The sequence below is a fragment of the Sorex araneus genome, chromosome 2 (genome assembly GCF_027595985.1).
Source record: "Sorex araneus isolate mSorAra2 chromosome 2, mSorAra2.pri, whole genome shotgun sequence".
NCBI lineage: Eukaryota > Metazoa > Chordata > Mammalia > Eulipotyphla > Soricidae > Sorex > Sorex araneus.
In genome coordinates, this window is record NC_073303.1 from 244,272,378 (window position 1) to 244,289,421 (window position 17,044).

At 68.8% G+C, this 17,044-nt stretch overlaps 1 protein-coding gene across 2 annotated transcripts; it reads right to left on the bottom strand.

The window, feature by feature from the left end:
* Positions 1–79: 79 nt before the first annotated feature.
* On the bottom strand, positions 80–16,489 carry AP3D1 (adaptor related protein complex 3 subunit delta 1). Of its 2 annotated transcripts, none has more exons than XM_055128005.1 (32): positions 16,331–16,489; positions 9,887–9,982; positions 9,203–9,283; positions 9,036–9,116; positions 8,496–8,603; positions 7,834–7,963; positions 7,322–7,461; positions 7,171–7,244; positions 6,795–6,844; positions 6,614–6,663; positions 6,404–6,452; positions 5,785–5,930; positions 5,544–5,692; positions 5,225–5,455; positions 4,435–4,666; positions 4,195–4,340; positions 3,972–4,113; positions 3,810–3,881; positions 3,640–3,715; positions 3,339–3,541; positions 3,174–3,247; positions 2,879–3,071; positions 2,744–2,803; positions 2,498–2,599; positions 1,977–2,126; positions 1,833–1,880; positions 1,569–1,758; positions 1,407–1,495; positions 1,241–1,326; positions 967–1,088; positions 812–891; positions 80–727 (listed from the first exon to the last, which is right to left on the bottom strand). In XM_055128005.1, exons 1-32 carry the CDS (start codon positions 16,424–16,426, stop codon positions 632–634), a joined length of 3,642 nt encoding a protein of 1,213 aa, XP_054983980.1. In that variant the 5' UTR covers positions 16,427–16,489; the 3' UTR covers positions 80–631. The 2 variants fall into 2 exon arrangements, with proteins under 2 accessions (XP_054983980.1, XP_004615005.2); XM_004614948.2 differs by having other exon boundaries at positions 2,744–2,806.
* Positions 16,490–17,044: the final 555 nt, after the last annotated feature.

Consider the following 17,044-nt stretch of genomic DNA (forward strand, 5'->3'; position numbering starts at 1 on the left):
CCCCCCCCCCAGCCCCCAGTCCCCATAACCAGGAGTGAGTTGCCGGGGCGCGGGTGGGCGGGCAGGGCTGAGACACATCTCGGACTTTGCGAGTTTATTGGATCGTCTGGACACACAATCGTACAGCCCGGGACGTGGCTCCTTTGGACGGGAATGTCGGTAGCAGGTCAGTTCTCGGGGCGCACGTTGGCCCTGGGGGGGCCGAACCGCGGGGGCTGGAGAGACACTACATGCTACAGCGGCGGAGGAAGCTGGAACGGCACCAAGGACCGTCACCTTGGGGCGGGGCGTTCTGGGTGGGAGGTGCCCGGCCAGGGTCCCCCCACCATCCAGCCGCCCTGGGGAGCGTTCCCTGACACGAGGGGACCTGGGTCCCAAACAACACCAAACCAGACACACTTCTGAGTGGGGACACACGGAGAGCAGTGGGGCCGCCGGGGACCCGGGGCAGCCCCTGGGGGCCCGCGGAACTGGGCCGACTTCACAGAAGCCCACTGCCCACAGGGCCAACCTGCGGGTCCCCCTGCTTCCCGCAGCCCCCGCGGCCTTGGGGGCAGGGCAGGGCTGCTGGCCAGAGGGAGTGGGGAGGATCGGAGTGACACGGTGACGGAAGGGCCGGCAGGGCGGGCGCTCAGCACGGGGCCAGCGTGGCGCGCATCTCCTCCAGGACGTTGCCCAGCAGCGTGGCGTCACTGCACTTCCCGTCCACGGACACCGACTTCTCGCCCTAAGTGTGGGGAAGGCTCGGGTGGGCCTCGCGAGCCATGGGGGGCGGGGGAGGAGGGGGTGTGGTGGGCGGGGCGGGGCTCACCTTCTTCACCAGCAGACAGACGTGGTGGCCCTGGACGGAGCGGCTGTACATGGACGCGCAGGAGTCCACCCGCTCCACCACTGCAAAGGGGCAGGCATGAGGCCGGCACGTGTGGGCGGGCGGGCAGCCGCGCTCAGCCCGAGGCCGGCCCTTACCTGAGAAGTGATGGTAGAAGCAGATCTTGGCCAGCAGGGTGGGGAAGGACGCGGTGATGCCGTCCACCCGGATGGAGCCCATGCTCAGCTCCCCCGACTCCAGCAGCTTGGCAAAGGCGTCGCTGGGGCGGGAGGGGAAGGCACAGAGGGCTCGGTCCCGTGCCCCCATCCCAGCTCGGAGCCCCCGACTTGGGCGCTGGCACATGCGTGCCTACCTCCCCACCCCCCCCCCCGGGACTGCTGGGGCTGGCCCGGACAGGCGGCTGGGGGGCACCTGTAGCACGGCGTAGTGACCAGGTACGAGGAGCAGCTGAAGTGCAGCCGGAAGTCGAGCTTCTCGTGCGTGGAGCCCTCGTCATTCTGCGGAGAGGGGAGCGGTGGTGAGGGGTGTGGAGGGGGCCCCCGCGGGGCCGCAGGGCGCCGTGGGGAGGGCAGGGTACCTTGGCGATGAAGGACAGGGTACCCTTGAGCTTCTGCGCCATGATAATGCTCTGGACCGTGAACACGAACTGCGCCTCGTTGGAGATGCCTGCGGGGGCGGGGGGCAGGGCTGAGTGGCTGCCAGCCCCCCACGCCGGCCCCCAGCCCCGGCCCCCGCTTACCAGGGGGCAGCTGGAAAGGCACGGGGACGCCGTCGTGCACGGAGGCGCCCTCGGGCCGGGCCAGCTTGGCGTTGAGGGAGTCCAGCACACTGAACTCCATGCTCTTGAGCGAGCTGCTGCTGCGGTTCTCCAGGACCAGCGACACGGTCACCTGGCTGGCCTTCTGTAGGCTGGCCCGCACGTCGTACGTCTGCAGGCGGGCGGGGACAGTGAGCCACCCGAGGGCCCCGCGCCCCCCTCCTGGGCCGGCCGCGCCTCGCTCACCATCTTCACGTACGAGTTCTCCGCCAAGAGCGAGTAGCTGGACATGGGCTGCAGGGGACACACGGCTCAGTGGGGACCGGCCTGGGCTCCAGCCTCCCGGGCCCAGCCACCGAGTGCAGGGTGGGGCAGGGGGCGCCCCCTCACCGGGAGAGGCTCCTCTTCCTCCTCGTCCAGCGCCCCGTTCTCCAGGGGCCCCGGCGCGCCCTCGCCCGCTGCCCGCCTCTTCTTGGACTTCTTCTTGTCCTTGGGCCGCACCTCCTTCTCCTTCTTGTGCTTCTTCTTGTGCCGAGACTTCTGCGGGGCAGCAGAGCGCGGGGCTCAGACCCCCCGGTGGAGGGAAGGACGGGCTCATGTGTCGAAGGGGAGATGGCTCTGGCGCCCACACCGCACAGACACCCCAGAAACCAGCAGGGGCCCTCTGCAGAGCAGGGGCCACGAACAGGGTGAGGCGGATGGGGAGGGAAAGCCCCAGCGCTGGGGTGCGAGGGGCTCGCTCCTGTATGTGCTGAGGGGACCATACGGGGCGCCGGGAACCAAACCCGGGTACAAGGCAAAAGTCTTCCCCTCTGTTACATCGCTCCCGCCAAGGGGCTTTTCCTTCAAGGGGTAGAATGTTCTGGACTGAGGGGTGGTCCCCCAGCAGAAGGCTGGGGGCTTGGCTCTACCTTCTCTGCATCCGGCTGCTCCACCTCTTCCAGTTTCTCCCCTGGGGGGGCCTCCTGGTCATCCTGCGGGGCTGGGGCCACGGTGTCGACCCCAGGCTCTTCCTGTGGACCAGGGTGTCAGGGCTCGGAAGAGGCCCGGCCTCCTGGCCCCACAGGCTCCTCCAGGAAATCACAGCCCACCCCACGCCCAAACTCAAGCCAAGGCTGGGCCGGCCAGGGGTCCGTGGGCCGGGGTTGGGGCCATACCGGGGCGGGCGCCAGGGCCGGGGCGGGCGGCGTGGTGGACAGCCAGAAGTCCAGGTCGTCCTGCTGGAAGCAGAGCAGCCCTTCAGCGGGGCCGGCGCAGCAGGCAGGGGCCCCCGCCCACGGCCCCGCAGCTACCTTCTCCTCCTTCTCCTCCTTCTTCTTCTCCTTCTTCTTCTCCTTCTCTTTGTGCTTCTTCTCCTTCTTGTCCTTCTTCTTGGGCTTCCGGCTCTTCTTCTCCGCCGCTGGGGCATCCTCTTTCTCAGGGGACCTGGAGGGCTCGGGGTGCCGGTGCTTCTGCACGGGCAGCTTCTCGCTGTCGGCTAAGGGCCTGTGGGAGTGCAGGGGTGAAGCTCCCGCCAGCGCTGGGGCCGGGAAGGCGCCCGGCCTGCCCCCGGCAGCCCCCGAGGGCCCCAGCCCAGGCCCCACTCACTTATCCAGGTCGATGTCCAGCGCCCTGTAGGGGTCATTGGGGTCCTTGTCCTCCTCGTCGCTGGGCAGTGCATTCTGGGGTGGGCAGAGAAACAGGCGCTGCCTGTCAGCCCAGACCCCCGTCCTGCCCCCCGCCCCCGTTCCCCCAGCCGGCCTCCCAGGGCACCTCGGGCATCTCCTCGGTGACGATGTCCACTCGCTGGGCCGGGGCGATGTCCTCGTCGCTCTCGGTGGGCAGCGAGCCGTGTCGCCGGGCCTTGCCCCGCGGCTCGCGTTCCTTCCGCCGCCGCCGCCGCTTATCCTTCTCCAGCCGCTGCCGGTGGCGCCGCTCCTCCTCCAGCTTCACGTACTGCTCCGACATGGGCATGCCTGCGGGCGCACCGCTCAGAGCTGGCTGCACCCCTGGGGGGCGGGGATGGCAGGGGCGGGGGCCGAGGGGACGGGTAGCAGGCCGGGCCCTCACTTGCCTGGGACCTTGAGTGGCACCGAGAGGTCGATGCGCACCACGGGGATGTGCTCCACGCCGGGCGTGTCCTGGTACCGCTGTGGAGGGGGGGCAAGCAGGGGAGCCAGGTCACCCCCAGCTGCAGGCGCATGTGCATGTGCAATGGGTGCGGGGAGGCCCGCGCGCCCTCACCTTCTGGGGGGACGGCGAGCTCTTGATGTAGAACGGGTTGTTGGCCTGCTCCTGCTTGCGGGCCTCGCGGCGCTGTGGAGACAGGCGCCCGGCACGAGCTCAGCGCCCGGCCCGGGTGTCCACCCCCACCGGGCCTTCCGCAAGGGGGGCGGGGGCGCTTACCCGGGCCAGTTCCTCCTCGTCCACCTCGGGCGGCCGCTGCCGGGCCTGCCGCTGCCCCTCATCCTGGAACATGGCCTTGGGCGGCTCCTCCTCCGACTCGCTGTCCGACGGCGGCTCGTTGATCCACGCGTCCAGGTCCAGGCTGCCGGGCACACGGGCGGGTTACAGGGGGACCCCGCGACAGGGCTGCCCGTCAGCGCCCGGGCCCGCGGCCCCGACCTACCCCTCGGGCACCGGGACCTTCTTCTGGGCCTTGGGGGCCACGGGGTTCAGCTCGCCAGCGAACAGGGCGCTCAGCTCCTCCGCCACTGGCACGGCCTTGGCCTGCAGCTTCTGCACGTGCTTCACCAGCTGAAGGATGCAGGACGCCTGCGGGGGCCAAGGGTGAGGACAGGCCCCGGGAGCCCCGGGAGCCCCCGGAGCCCCGGCCGCGCCCACCCCGGCAGCCCGGGCCCGCGCTCACCCGCTCCTGGACCTCCAGGTCGGCGCTCTGCACGAACTGCGGCAGCCGCTCGGCCATGAGCTGTGTGACCTCCTGGGCCGAGGCCGCCTCGCCCGCCTGCTCGCACTGCCGCAGGATGGCGGCGAACAGCTTCACCACGTTCTGCACGTACACCGCCTGGATGTGGCCGGGCAGCGTGGTCACCTTGGGCCGCAGCATGGCCTCGAGCGTCTGCTGGGGCTCCTGCAGGTGTCTGAGGGGGGAGGCCTGGTGAGGATGGGTCCCGCCACCGGACAGGGGCCTCAGGGGAGGGACAGGGCCGGGGAGCGGGGCCAAGAGCCAGGGAAGAGCTCGTCCACCCACCAGGTGGCAGCGCAGTGGCCAGCATCACCAAGTGGGGAGGAGCACTGTGGGGGAGCACATCGGGGAGCCTCAGAGGAAGGAGCATGTATTCTCCCCCACAACCTGGAGGCACGGGCAGGTCCAAAACGGAGAGCTGGGCCTGTGTGCGCATCCTCGGACCTGCGAGCGCTTTCCCTGCACATGGGTTCCACCCCTGGCGCCCACAGGGCCCCCCGAGCCCACCAGAGTGATCTCTGAGCGCAGAGCAGGGAGTCGGCCCTGAGCACAGCTGGGTGAGGCTCCCCCCCCCCAAAAAAAAATACCAAACAAAAAACAAAAGGAAAATAGAGACAAGACCCAAGAAGCATGTGTATGCCCGCGCCCACCCTCGGTGCGGGCCTGGCCCCTTGTCACAGCTGCAACCCCCCGGACAGCGCCAGCTGTGGGGCACCCGGGGAGCCCGGCTCACTCGGAGAACTCGCCGCAGATCCAGGCGGCAGCGTAGAGCACCTCGCAGATGCCATTGCGCTGGGTGCTGCTGGTCAGCAGGTGGGCGCTGTCGAGCAGCAGGGACATCTGCGACACGGCGAAGCCGCGGATGGCCTTCACGCGAATGGCCACGTCCAGCATCTGCGCAGCGATGAGGTGGCCGTGGCGCGTGCCCTCCAGCCGGGTCAGCTCCACCAGGACGCTGATGTACCTGCCAAGGGCGGTGCCAGGTGAGGGGCGGGGGCCGTGGTGCTCCATGGGGTGCTCCCCCACCCCCGCCGTGGTCCCCCGGCCCGCACCACTCGAAGTTGGTGATGTGCTGGTAGTTGGACTGGCTGCAGATGTCCAGGATCTTGGTGAGCAGCTCGTCCCGGTACGTGGTGCCCTCGGCCTTGTCCACGTGGCTCATCAGCTTCTTCACGATCTCCATCAGGTTCTTCTTGGACACCTGCGGGGGGGGCCGAGCCATGTGACGGGCAGGCCAGGGGCTGTGCAGCCCGGAGGGCACAGGGGGGCACGGGCCAGGCAGGGGGCACGCACCATCCCGTACAGGAGGTCCAGGGCCCGCAGGCGGATGGACTCGTCCTTGTCGTCCAGACACTGCAGGACCAGGTCCTTGTGCGCCTGCACAGACTTGGGGTGTGTCCGCAGGATCTTGGACATGGCCAGGAGGCCCAGGTACTTCACTGTGGGGGGAGGGGGACACGGAGACACGTTCACAGCCCCACAGTGGCCACACAAGCCCTGGCCTCCTCCGCCTCGTCCCGCCTGACACGGGACTGCCTACACTGGGGACAGCAAACGCTGGGCCTGGGCCTGCCCCCTGCTGCCCAGGCCTTTACGACCCTGTGCCAGGTACACTGACCCCTCGGGCCATCTAAGGACGGGGGTGCTGTGGGTCTGCATCCTGGAGGAGCCACCTGGAGGGACACGTGGCTCAGGGACACACCCAGCGGCCTCCCCCACACACACTCTGCACCCAGGAATCACTCCTGGCTGGGCTCAGGGGACCCTCTGAGGTGCCGGGGACCAAACCCAGGTCAGCCGTGTGTGAGGCAAGCGCCCTGCCCGCTGTGCTAAGGCTGTGTGGCCCCCGGCCTGATTCTCTAAAGTCAACACGGTGACACAGGCGAGGCCTGCACATCCGGGAACCACTCACAGTTCTGATCCGAGTCCTCAATCAATATCCTCAACTTCTGAACGCAAAGCTGTGGAGGAGAGAGGCCGTCGGTGCCCCCACCAGGGCCCAAGCCAGGGGAACCAGAAAGGGGACCCGCCCCCGGACACAGCTACTCCGGGGCCCTGGGAGAGGGAACCCTAGAGGGCTGCATGGAGGGGAGGGTGGGGACCCGGGGAGGCTGTGACGTACCTGGATGCTGGCACTGTGGTTGGGCATGCCGGAAGACAGCGAGATGAGAACTGGAACAGACGGGCTGGGTCGGCCGCCGCCAAGAGAAGGCCCCGCCCCACCCTCTTCCCGAACCCGCCCCCCACCCCCCAGGCCTCCATGCAGATGGGGTCCAGCCCAGCACCGCACTCCTCTTGCTCACCGGCGATGACAGTGTTGACGCACTCATACAGGAGGGACATGGCGGACGTGCTGCGGGGCAGGGCAGGGCAGAGTGAGGGCCCTGGGGCGCGGCCTGCTCCCCACCCCCCCCCACTGAGCCCACTGGGCAGACCCCTGGGGGAGAAGTCTGTGGGGTGCCCAGGGCCAGTGGGAGCTCACACAAGGAGGTGGGGGGCACTGGACACACCCCAAGTGAGGCTGTGCCCTGGGGTTACCGTGTCCACTGCCCCCCACCAGCATCGCAGGGTGGGAGGCCCGGGGGCCCACGGATGGGTGTCAGGGGTTGGGGGCCCCCCAGGAGGATGTGGGGGATGGGGCCCTCGGGACAGGAGGGGAGATGCAGGGCCCAGGCCCACCTGTGGATGAGGTTGGTGAGAGGCTCGATGAGCTTCTTGCCCAGCCTGGGCTCCAGGGGGGTAAGAGCACCGAACTAGGGGAGCAGCAGGGCGGGGTCAGCAGCCACCCGCGCCCTCCCTCCACGTGCCCCCATGCCCGCCCGGGCCTCACCAGTTTGATGATCTTGATGAGGACCCAGTTGTTGGTGGACGAGGTCATGAGCTTGAAGAAGAGTGGCGCGAGGGACAGGTAGTTCTTGGGGTTGCGCCGCGCCAGCTCACAGATGACGTTGACGGCGGCCGACTGCACCCCTGCGGGAAGGAGAACTCGTGGGGCAGCCCCAGGAGCAGGGGGGCCCACTGAAGAAGGCCTGGTCCCACCTCAGGGTCCCGGGGTAGAGGGTGGGCCCGAGCAGGGGCAGCTGCCCCTCCCCACCCTGTTCCCACACACGCCCCCTGCTTTCTTCTAGAACCTTCTGCACCACGAGTCCCAGGACTATGATGTGCCCCAATGGGGCAGGTGGCAGCAGGCGCTGGGCCGGAAAGGTGGCCTGACAGGGACCCCAGCCAGCCCCTCTGGGGCCACACGTGGACACTCTCAGGACTCGGGCCCTGGGCTCCTTCCGACGGCCACCCCGTCCCAGGCAGGGTCAGGGGCCCCTCCCACTGCCGGCCGGCACGCACCAGGGTCGGGGTCCTCCAGCTTCTCCTTGAGGCGAGGGAAGGCGGGGCGCAGCGACTCGGGGTACTTGAGGAAGACCTTGTACATGATGAGCACGGCCTTCTTCCGGATGTACGGCTTCGTGTGCGACATCTGCGGGGGACAGCGCTCTGTCCCCGTGTCCCCAGCCCACACCGCCCTGGGTCTCACGGGTCTCACCCCAACACCCGAGGCAGACTGCTTCCTGGCTCCCGTGAGAGATCAGAGATCTCTCCCCACCGCTGCCCCGGGGCCTGGAGAGAACCCAGCTGCCCGCCCTGCGGGGCCCCTTGTCCAGCCCCAGGGGCGGCTCTGACCTCCCCTCTCTCCTTGGGGCTTGCTCTGGTGACTCAGGAGGCTCGTGCCTCCCCCCTGCGCCCTTGCCCCACCCGCTCCTACAAATGCTGTCCACTAGCAACCCCCCAGGGTCCCAGCAGGCGGCCCAGTGCTAAGAAGTGAGGTGCTCATCTGAGGTCAGGAGGCGCCGTGCAGAGCTACTGGGAGACAGAGCCCTGGGGTCGGGAAGGACGTGGAGTGGCTAGCAGATGGGACGCGGCTGGGGCGCCCCTGTATGGGGAAAGGTGGGAGCCCATCCCACTAGCCGGGCACCTGTGACCCCTGGGCAGCGCCCCTCGCCGACCCTCACCAGTGTCATGATGTCGTTGGCCAAGTCCCTGGCAAGATCTGGGGTGACGAAACAGGACAGGCCGGTCAGCGCGACGCCCGTGTCATACTGACTGGGGCTGCTCAGGTCCTGGTGGACAAGAAGGCGTGGGGGGGGGGGGGTGGTCACTGGATGGCAGCCAAAGTGACCAGCCCCTGGGGCTGCTCTGATTTCCCACCTCTACCCGAGAATCTGGGGCTCAGCGGGTACGGCAGCAGCCCCCAGCACGCTGAAGCCCCGGGCTCCCTCCCTGCCCACAGGGCCCGAGATCCCGCAGGGCCCCACACCGTGGGGGAAGGCGCCGCCACCTGGGAGCCCCCCCACGCCTGCTGTCACTTCTAGGAGGAGGTTAGTCCTGGCTCAGGGCTCAGGTGTGACCCCGGGCAGTGCTTGGGGGTACCCATGAGGTGCCACCAGGGATCCAACCCAAGTGGCCACTCGCAAGGCGCCAGCTTTCCTCCCCTCCCCGCCCCCGCCTCCTCTGTCCAGGCACCTGGCGGTGACCCGAGTCCGGGGACGCACCTTGCGGATCTGGTTGGTGGTCAGCATGATGACGTCTGTGCCCTCGTGGAAGCACTGCGAGGCGGCCAGGTAGCCGATGCGCTGCGGCCCACAGGACGAGTGAGGCGGGAGCCAGGGGAGAGGGTCCGCCCCGCCCCTGCGCGCCACCCCGCCCGGGCGCCCCGCACCTTGAACGTGAACTTGGAGGCGCTCATGACCTCGATGATGTTGAAGGCGGCCCAGCTGATGTCGTAGCCCAGCATCTGCAGCTGTGGGCGAGGCCAGTAACTGTCACGAGGGGCTCCCCGGCGGGACGCGCCAAGGTAGGGGGGATGGCTCACCGCACTCCAGGCCCACAGGCTCCGGGAAAAGCAATGCCGTGACTCAACTTCCCCGCCAGCCCTACACCAGCCACATTCCCTGGGCCGCATCAGGATGCCTGCAGACTCGCCAGGAGGGCAGGGGCCCCCCCGCCCCGTCATCACCAGCTTGACCCACCACAAGCCAGTGGCACCCACACCCTCCCGGAAGAGGCAGTGACAGACGAAGAACAGAGGTGAGGGCTGGGGCAGGGGCAGGGCATGGAGCCAAGAGCTAAGCAGGGCCATTCATGCAAGGGCCCGGGGGCCATCCCTGGGATCTCACACACCCCTGCCCCCAGGACAGCCCAGACACACATGCAAAAGAAGACAGTACAGACAGGCACATGAACGGACGGACAGCTGGGAATGGACGGAAGGAGGAAGGACAGATGGAGGGAGTGAAGGACAGACTAGAGAAGGGTGAGACAACGGACGCAGGAAGAGAGGGAGGGAGGGACAGATGGAGGGAGGTGGGGACAGAAGGACAGGTGGCCGGCGGGCTGCACGCACGTAGGTGAGCTTGCACACGGCGTTGGCCTTCACGGCGATGTTGTCCTGCTTCAGCTCCTGCTTGATCTCATCGATGCACTGCGAGATGTACTTGGCCTGGAGGGGGCAGAGGGACCGTGTCAGGACCCCCGCAGACTCGAAGCGGCGGAGAGGCCACAGCAGAGCCGGGCAGGGTCAGCTGGCGGCGAAGACTGGGAGCGGGAGGGGGCCGGGCCCAGACTCTGGATTCCTCTGCCTCTACCGGCCTCTGGCTGCTGTTTGTTTTAGGGCCACACCTGGCTTTGCTCAGGGCTGACTCCTGGCGGTGCTCGAACCCTCCTGCTGACCTGACCTACCTCCCCGAGTGCCGCCAGGGGACCTGGCCCAGCTGTGGGCCTGGCTCTGGGGACTGTCAGGCCACTGTGGGAAGCACGCAGACTGGGGCCGGGGATCAAACCCGGAGCCTCAAACACACGCGGCCTCAGTTTTCTGGAGTCTGCTTTGGGGGGGGGGGGGATGGCCAAGGAAGCAGGGGTCTCTTTAGCTGTCGCCGACGGCCACGGGAAAGCTCCAGGACAGCACCACTTTCCTGTGGGGTGGAGAAGCAGGCCGGAGCAGGTGGCAGGGGCCAGCCACCCGGGCAGGGAGCCACTGACCCCTGTCCAGGCCCCGGGCACTCATAAATGTTTCATGGCCCAGAGGCAGCCACTGGGCCAGGGCGTCACGGGATCCTTCTCCCGCTCCCGACGAAGGGCTTCCATTTCACAGGGACGAGTGGGCCCCGGGCCAGAGTGCCGGGGCGGGCGCGGGGACCCCAACCCCACGGGGTGCGAGAGAAGTGACAGCAAAGAGGGTGTCGGGTCCAGAGCACATGGGGAGCCAGACCCTGACACCCGGTGGCCTGGCCCCCGTCCCCCACAGCCCTGGGCGGGAGGAGCCCCCCGCAGAGCAGAGCAGCGGGTGAGGACCACAGCCCTGCGGGGTTGGGGAGACCCCGAGAGCTGGGCTGCGGGGAAGGAGTGTCAGCCAACAGGGGGCGGCGGCAGAGTGATGAGAAACAGACTTCAAGGGAGGGCGCGAGGCAGAGGCCCGGGTGGGCCGGGCAGAGGGCAGAGGGCAGAGGCACGTGGGCCCAGCAGGGCTGAGCCTCCTGTGGGTGCCCAGGCCCCCGAGTCCCAGAAGCAACAAGGAGGGAGTGGGGCCACTCTGGACAAGGTGCTGTCGGAGCGTCCCGGACCCTGTGTCCTGCGGGGCTCTGGGTCCCACATCCAGGGAAGAGACCAAGAAGCAAAAGGGGCTCCCATGGGCCCTCCTGTGCCACTGGGCAGGCTTCCCCCTCTCCCGGGAGGGGCCCCGGAGGGTCACCGGGGGCGTGAGGCACTGAGTGAGGGTCCCCCCACCCTGCCCCCAGCTGGCCAGAACCCACAGCTGAGGGTCCGGGCAGGTCGTGACGCCCCTGTGCTGGTGACACGTGCAGCGCCAGGCCCGCACCTCCTGCTGGCCAGGGCTGGCTTCTAGGGGAGGGCGGGAGGACCCCACATGTAGACCCCCCCAGGCCTGGCGCAGGATGGTCCCCGCCCCCCCCCCACACACACTCCAAGTCTCAGAGCCCCACCGAAGCCTGTCACCTGCAGCCCAGGACAGCCCTTGGAGCAAGCTAGAGCTGCACCCCTGCAAGTGGAGGGGCGTATGATGCCGACAACTGGAGCCCGTGTGCCAGGGTCCCCCCTGGGGGGGGCAGGCCCAGACCTCTGACCTCTGACCTCCCACTGCAGGCCCGAAGACAGGAAGGTGGGATGTTCTAAGTGGCCGTGGCTGGTGACTGAACATGAAATGGGGATACTCAGACGCCGAGCGGCCGGGAAGGACCGAAGCAGAGAGCAGTGTCTGCAGACGAGCCAGGTGAGGGGCGCCCGGGGTGAGGGCAGGGGGAGAAGCCGCTCCCCAGGCCTGGGGGGACCAGGCAGGGACGGCGCCGGGCCCCCTGCACGCCCAGCTGTGCCGGCTCAGCCCCCGACCCAGCACCCACAAGCCCAGTCTCTCAAACTGGGGGCACTGCAGGGGCGGAGAAGGCCGTGTGGGGTGAGGCGCCCGCCCTGCACCAGCAGACGCGGGTCCAATCCCCGAGCACAGCCGGCTGCGGCCCACAGCGGCCAGTTCACAGTGGCCAGTTCGATTCCCAACACCCCGAGGGGAAAAAAAAATACAAACGCTTCTTGATGACTCATCAGCTGACTTCTGGCTTATTTAGTTGGGGGCAGGGGAGAGGCGGGGTCTAGGCCACACCTGGTGGTGCTCGGGGCTCACTCCTGGAGGTGCCTGAGGGACCATAAGGGGTGCTGGGGACGGAGCCCGGGTTAGCCGTGTCCTGGCGAGCACCTTCTCGGCAGAACTATCTTGCTGACCCCTGACCTGCGACTTCACACCTGTCTCCCTCCCCTATAGCCGAGTGGCCTAACCGCTTCCTGGGTGAAAGGAGAAGCCGCCCACCCTGCCCTAGGGGGGTCCATGGCCCTCCCTCGACAGAACCCCCACCACCTTTGGCCCTCTGCTGGCCCAGCCGAGTGACCCCTTCCAGGAGAGCCCTGACCTGCATCTGTGCTTCCATGCCTCACGGGAGACTGCAGGGAGGAGGTGACAGGGACCCCGATGAACAGCCGCTGGACAGGCACCCGGGTGGCATGGAGATGGGGGAGGGGGAGCCTGCACACTTGTCCCCGGGAGGCAGGGCGCCTATACCGGAGGGGACCCCCGGAGACCTCACCCACGGGCGTCTGCCCTACCCAGCCAGGGCCCGCCACCCAGGAGATGCTCGAGGTTCACGCACTCAAGAGTCACAGCCAGGCAGAGCGCAGACCCCCCAAACAGACACAGGACAGAGACAGAGATGGAGACGGAGAAAGAGACACAGAGAAACACAGAGAGTGGGAGCTCTAGGCAGCTTCCAGGCAGGTCAGAATGTCCATCCATTCACTCATTCATTCACCAACTCACTCACTCACTCACTCATTCTTCACTCTCTCCCCTTGCCTGCCTTCCCTGACCCTAGGCCCATCTGCAGGTGCTCAGGTCGCCCCTAGGTGCCTGAATGAAGGCCGGGGCCTCCACTGGCAGAGTCCGAGCTCAGCCTCGGGGCCACCCGCGCCTCTGCCCTTCCTTTCTTGACTGGAGTCTGGGGTTCGGGGGCCCACCGGCAGACCACAGCGTCATCACAGCACTGAGTCTGGCAGGGGTGGGGCTGGGGGTCCAATCCCTGGGGGCATCTGGATGGTCCTGACGTCAGCCGGGTCCCAAGCCCTTGGCTGTCGGGCAAGAAGCCTTTGGGGTGGCGGGAGTGTCCCCCCCGCAGCGGGAAGGCACAGGGTGGTTGGGGTACAGGCAGCCCACCGGGGACACAAAAGCCCCAGGCACAGGCAGTGGTGACCACTGCCCGCCTGTCTCCACGCAGGTGGCTGGAGCCTCTACACAGTGACCGGCCAGGTCGGGGCTGGGGCTCACTGCCCACTGTGCCCTCAGTGGGCACCCGGGCGGCCGTGACAGGGCAGACAGAGGCCATCAACCGTCACCCCCGGAGCTGCAGGCCTGCCAACAAAGACAGCTGCCCTGGGGTCTCTGCAGAGCCCACTGTCCTCTCCACAGCCCAGCGCCCTGAGTGCAGGCAGGCCCTCACCCCTGGACACTCGGGCGACATCAATCACCCACGTGACCATGACTGATGTTCCCCAGGCACAGCCGAGTCCCCTGGGGCACCAGGACTCAATAGTGAGCAGCAGGCGGAGGGGCCGGCCACAGGGGGCTGCGGGCGGCGGGGAGCAGACGGGGACACCCTGCACCATGTTCGCGAGGGGGGTGCACAGGACCCCCGGCGTGGCACCAAGAGGCTGGCTGTCGGCCCTCTGGCCTCACCCAGCTCTGGGGGACAGCAGCCCCCAGTCTGCAGCAGCTCCCAGAGGGCCTCCACAGCCGAGGGCGTTCAGGCGGGACGGAGGGGGCCCCAGACCCTGGGGTCCAGTGGGACTGCAAGGGTGCTCTTTCAAGGGGAGGGAGGGCCCAAGCCCAGGAGCCTGGGGGCACAGCAGCCTGTGTCAGGGGGACACGGCCTGAGTCTGGGGGACACCGGCCCTCTACTCGTGGTGGGAACGTGTCCCCGGGTTCTCGCCGCCATGATCAGGGCAAGCCGTCAGGTCACCCTGACTTGTGGGGGCCACGCTGGGCCCAGACCATGGGGGAGGCCTGTGGCCTCGGGGCACAGGTCAGCTGCAAGCCAAGAGCCGAGATGGGCGGCGGTCCGGAAACAGGCTTGGTGCGGGCCAAAGCCTCGGTGCCCGCAGCTGCCCCCACCCCATCACCGCAGCCTCGCGGGCAGGGTCTGCTCTGAGACAGGCTGTGCCCAGGGGCTGGGGCACAGGGGACTGCCGGGTTCTAGGTCTGACCCCCTGCAGCAGGCCCAGGGGAGGCCCCGCTGGAGCCCAAAGGATTCCACCCTCACACTTCACCGTCTCTGAACATCCCCACAAGGGGGGGAAGAGTCCCCTAGAAACTCACAAGCGAGGGAAGGCAGCTGAGCGCCAGGGCCCCTCTGAACGTCAGCACAGGGGTCAGCGCCTGCCCGGTCACACTGCTGCCAGGTGCGAGGGACCCTCCACTGACGGGGGCGCAGGCCCCCCCGCCCCGGCCTAGGAACCTGCTGCAGGAGCACCAGAGCGAGGGCAGCGGCGGGAAGGCCTGGCATACAGCACAGGGCCAGGGGTGGCCCCCAACCCCAGCATCCCACAACAGTGAAGGGAAGGGGTGAGGGAAGGCGTTCAGGACCCTCCGAGTCGCACAACGCCACCTTCCCGGAGCAAGGCCACTGCGAAGCCCCGCGGCCCAGGGAGGGGTCAGAGCGACAGGACACTGGGAGGGCAGGGTACTGGCCTTACACACGGCAGACCCAGGTACGATCCCTGGCACCCCATCGAGTCCCCGCCGAGTCCTGCCAGGCGTGATCCCTGAGCACAGAGCCAGGAGTCAGCCCCGAGCATCGCCGGCTGCGGCCCCCAAAACAAAACCAGAAAACAAAACGTGCTCCAGCCCCTCCCTGCCGGCAGGAACAGGGTGACCAGCGCCCCCACTCCCGCACACACATCCGGGTCACCCCAGAAACCTCAGCTGCTGGGGCTGGAGCAAACAAGCCCAAAGGGGTCACGGGCTGGGGCTGGGGCTGGGGCAGGTGAGTCGGGCAAGGAGGGCAGAGATGGTGGGAGCCGGCCTCACAGCCCCAGAGACCCTCCTCCCCAGCCCCCCCAACACACAAACGGCGGATCTCGGGGAAAGCCCTGGCTGCGGGGGCTGGGGACAGGAGTGACTCAGCCAGGCTCCAGGGGGGGACACTGACAGCCAGGGAGGTGACAGACAGGCCAGGACCCTGGGGCAGGTGCCCTTCAGGGGAGGGGCTGGGGCAGCACCAGACACAGGCGGGCCCTGTAGGGGGGCAGGGAGGAGGTGTGGGAGAAGTGGACGCCTGCAGCGGAGGGCCCTGGAGAGGGTGAGACCCCCCCCACAAACAAACCAGCGCCCTCCCCCGCCTCCCACCCCACCCAGGAGCTGCCTGCCCTGACGGGGACAGCGGCCTTCAGACAAAGACGCCAGCGGCCAGCGCGCACCTGGGCAGGCGCCACGTCTCCAGAATCCAGAGCCACGGGCAGCGCGCGCGGGGAGGGGGAGGGGGACACGCTGTCACCAGGTCACCAGGGAGGCCGCTCCCGCACTGGACTGCTGGTGAGCCCCGGCAAAGGGCCCCAGAGCGAGCGGGGGACACGGCCCGGAGCCAAGGCCCCCCACTTCTCCGGACTCCCGGGAAGGCCCGGCGGAGGGGTGGGGGGCAGGCGGCCTGGCGATTCGCAGGGTGGGGTGACATATGGGAGCGGTCACGGGGTGCAGAGCGGGGCGGGGGCCTCCCTGCCGGTGGCCAAAGGCCACCCCCCACCTTCCTCCTAAATCTAGGTCACAGGCCGGGGGCAGGGGGCAGGGAGGAAGCAGCCCTCACGGGACAGGGGCCCCTGCACGGGGAACCGGTTGTGCCCGTGCCCGATGGCCCCCGCCCCCGGGGACCGGACACTGCCATCTGTCCTGCAGCGGGCACGGGCCTGCCGGGGCCTGGGGGCCTGGGACGCCCAGGGGCTTTCGTGGAAAGCAAAGGGGTCCCGTCAGAATTAAAAATAAGAAAAAAATCAGCCTAAGGGCTTGGCTCAGAGCAGGGAGGAGGGTGACACTCAGGAGGGTGAGTCCGCCGCTGTCCAGGGTGGGGGAGCGGGGAAACTGAGGCTGGAGGAGGGCGGCCGCGGCGCTGTTCCATGCCGGGAACCGCGAGGCCCGGGGGCCCCGAGCTCGGGGCGGCGGCGGCGGGCGGCCTCCGCGGGGTAAACTGAGGCTCGGGAGCCGGAGCGCGCATGCTCGGGGCGGGCGCGGCGCCCCGGGGCTCACCTCGTCCTCCTTGTGGTTGCGGATGCCGCGCACCAGGTCCTGCAGGTTCTTGTCGAACATGCGGTCGATGCTGCCCTTGACCATCTTGAGGGCCATCGCGGCGGCCGGGCCGCAGCCCCGGGAGGCCGCGCGACGCCGCACCTGCCGCCCGCCGGGCGCTGCGCTGCCGGCCGCCGCGCCGGGCCGGGCCGGGCTCCCAGGCCAAGCCGGCAGCGGGCCCGGGGGCCGCGACGGCGGCGGCGGCGGCGGCGGGGGCGGGGGAGGCGGCGGCGGCGGCGACCACCCCGCGGACGGCCGCGCTCCCGCTCCGGCTCGGGCTCCCGCTCCGGCTCGAGCCGCGCCGCTGGCAAATGGCGGACAAGATGGCGGCCGGTCAGCTGACGGCAGCGCCGCGGCCCGGCGGGCCCACCCCCGGAAGCCCCGCCCCCTAAGAGCCCGCCTACCCTCCGCGTTTCCAGGACGACGCCCGGCGGCCCAATAGGAGTCCGGACTCCGCCCACTACGGCCATCTGGCCCCGCCCACCGAGACTCCGGACTGTTCCCTCTCAGTGATCAGCGTTCGGCGAGACTCCACCCACTTCCTTGTTCCGTAGTCTAACCACGCCCACGAGGTGCGCCCTCGCAGCCCCGTCTCGTCGGAGAGACCCATCGTGGGGCGGGGCCTGCAGTGGGCGGGGGCTTCGGTGGGCGGGGCGCCCACGTGGAGCTTATCCA

Bases quoted from the DNA above. Each gene is read 5' to 3' on its own strand.
- AP3D1 (XM_004614948.2), bottom strand. From the start codon at position 16,426: ATGGCCCTCAAGATGGTCAAGGGCAGCATCGACCGCATGTTCGACAAG. The intron at 4,341-4,434 runs GTGAGCGCGGGC...TGGCCCCCGCAG, and splicing joins ACCTGGAGGTCCAGGAGCGG to GCGTCCTGCATCCTTCAGCT. The intron at 2,600-2,743 runs GTATGGCCCCAA...CCTGGTCCACAG, and splicing joins CGGCCCTGGCGCCCGCCCCG to GAAGAGCCTGGGGTCGACAC.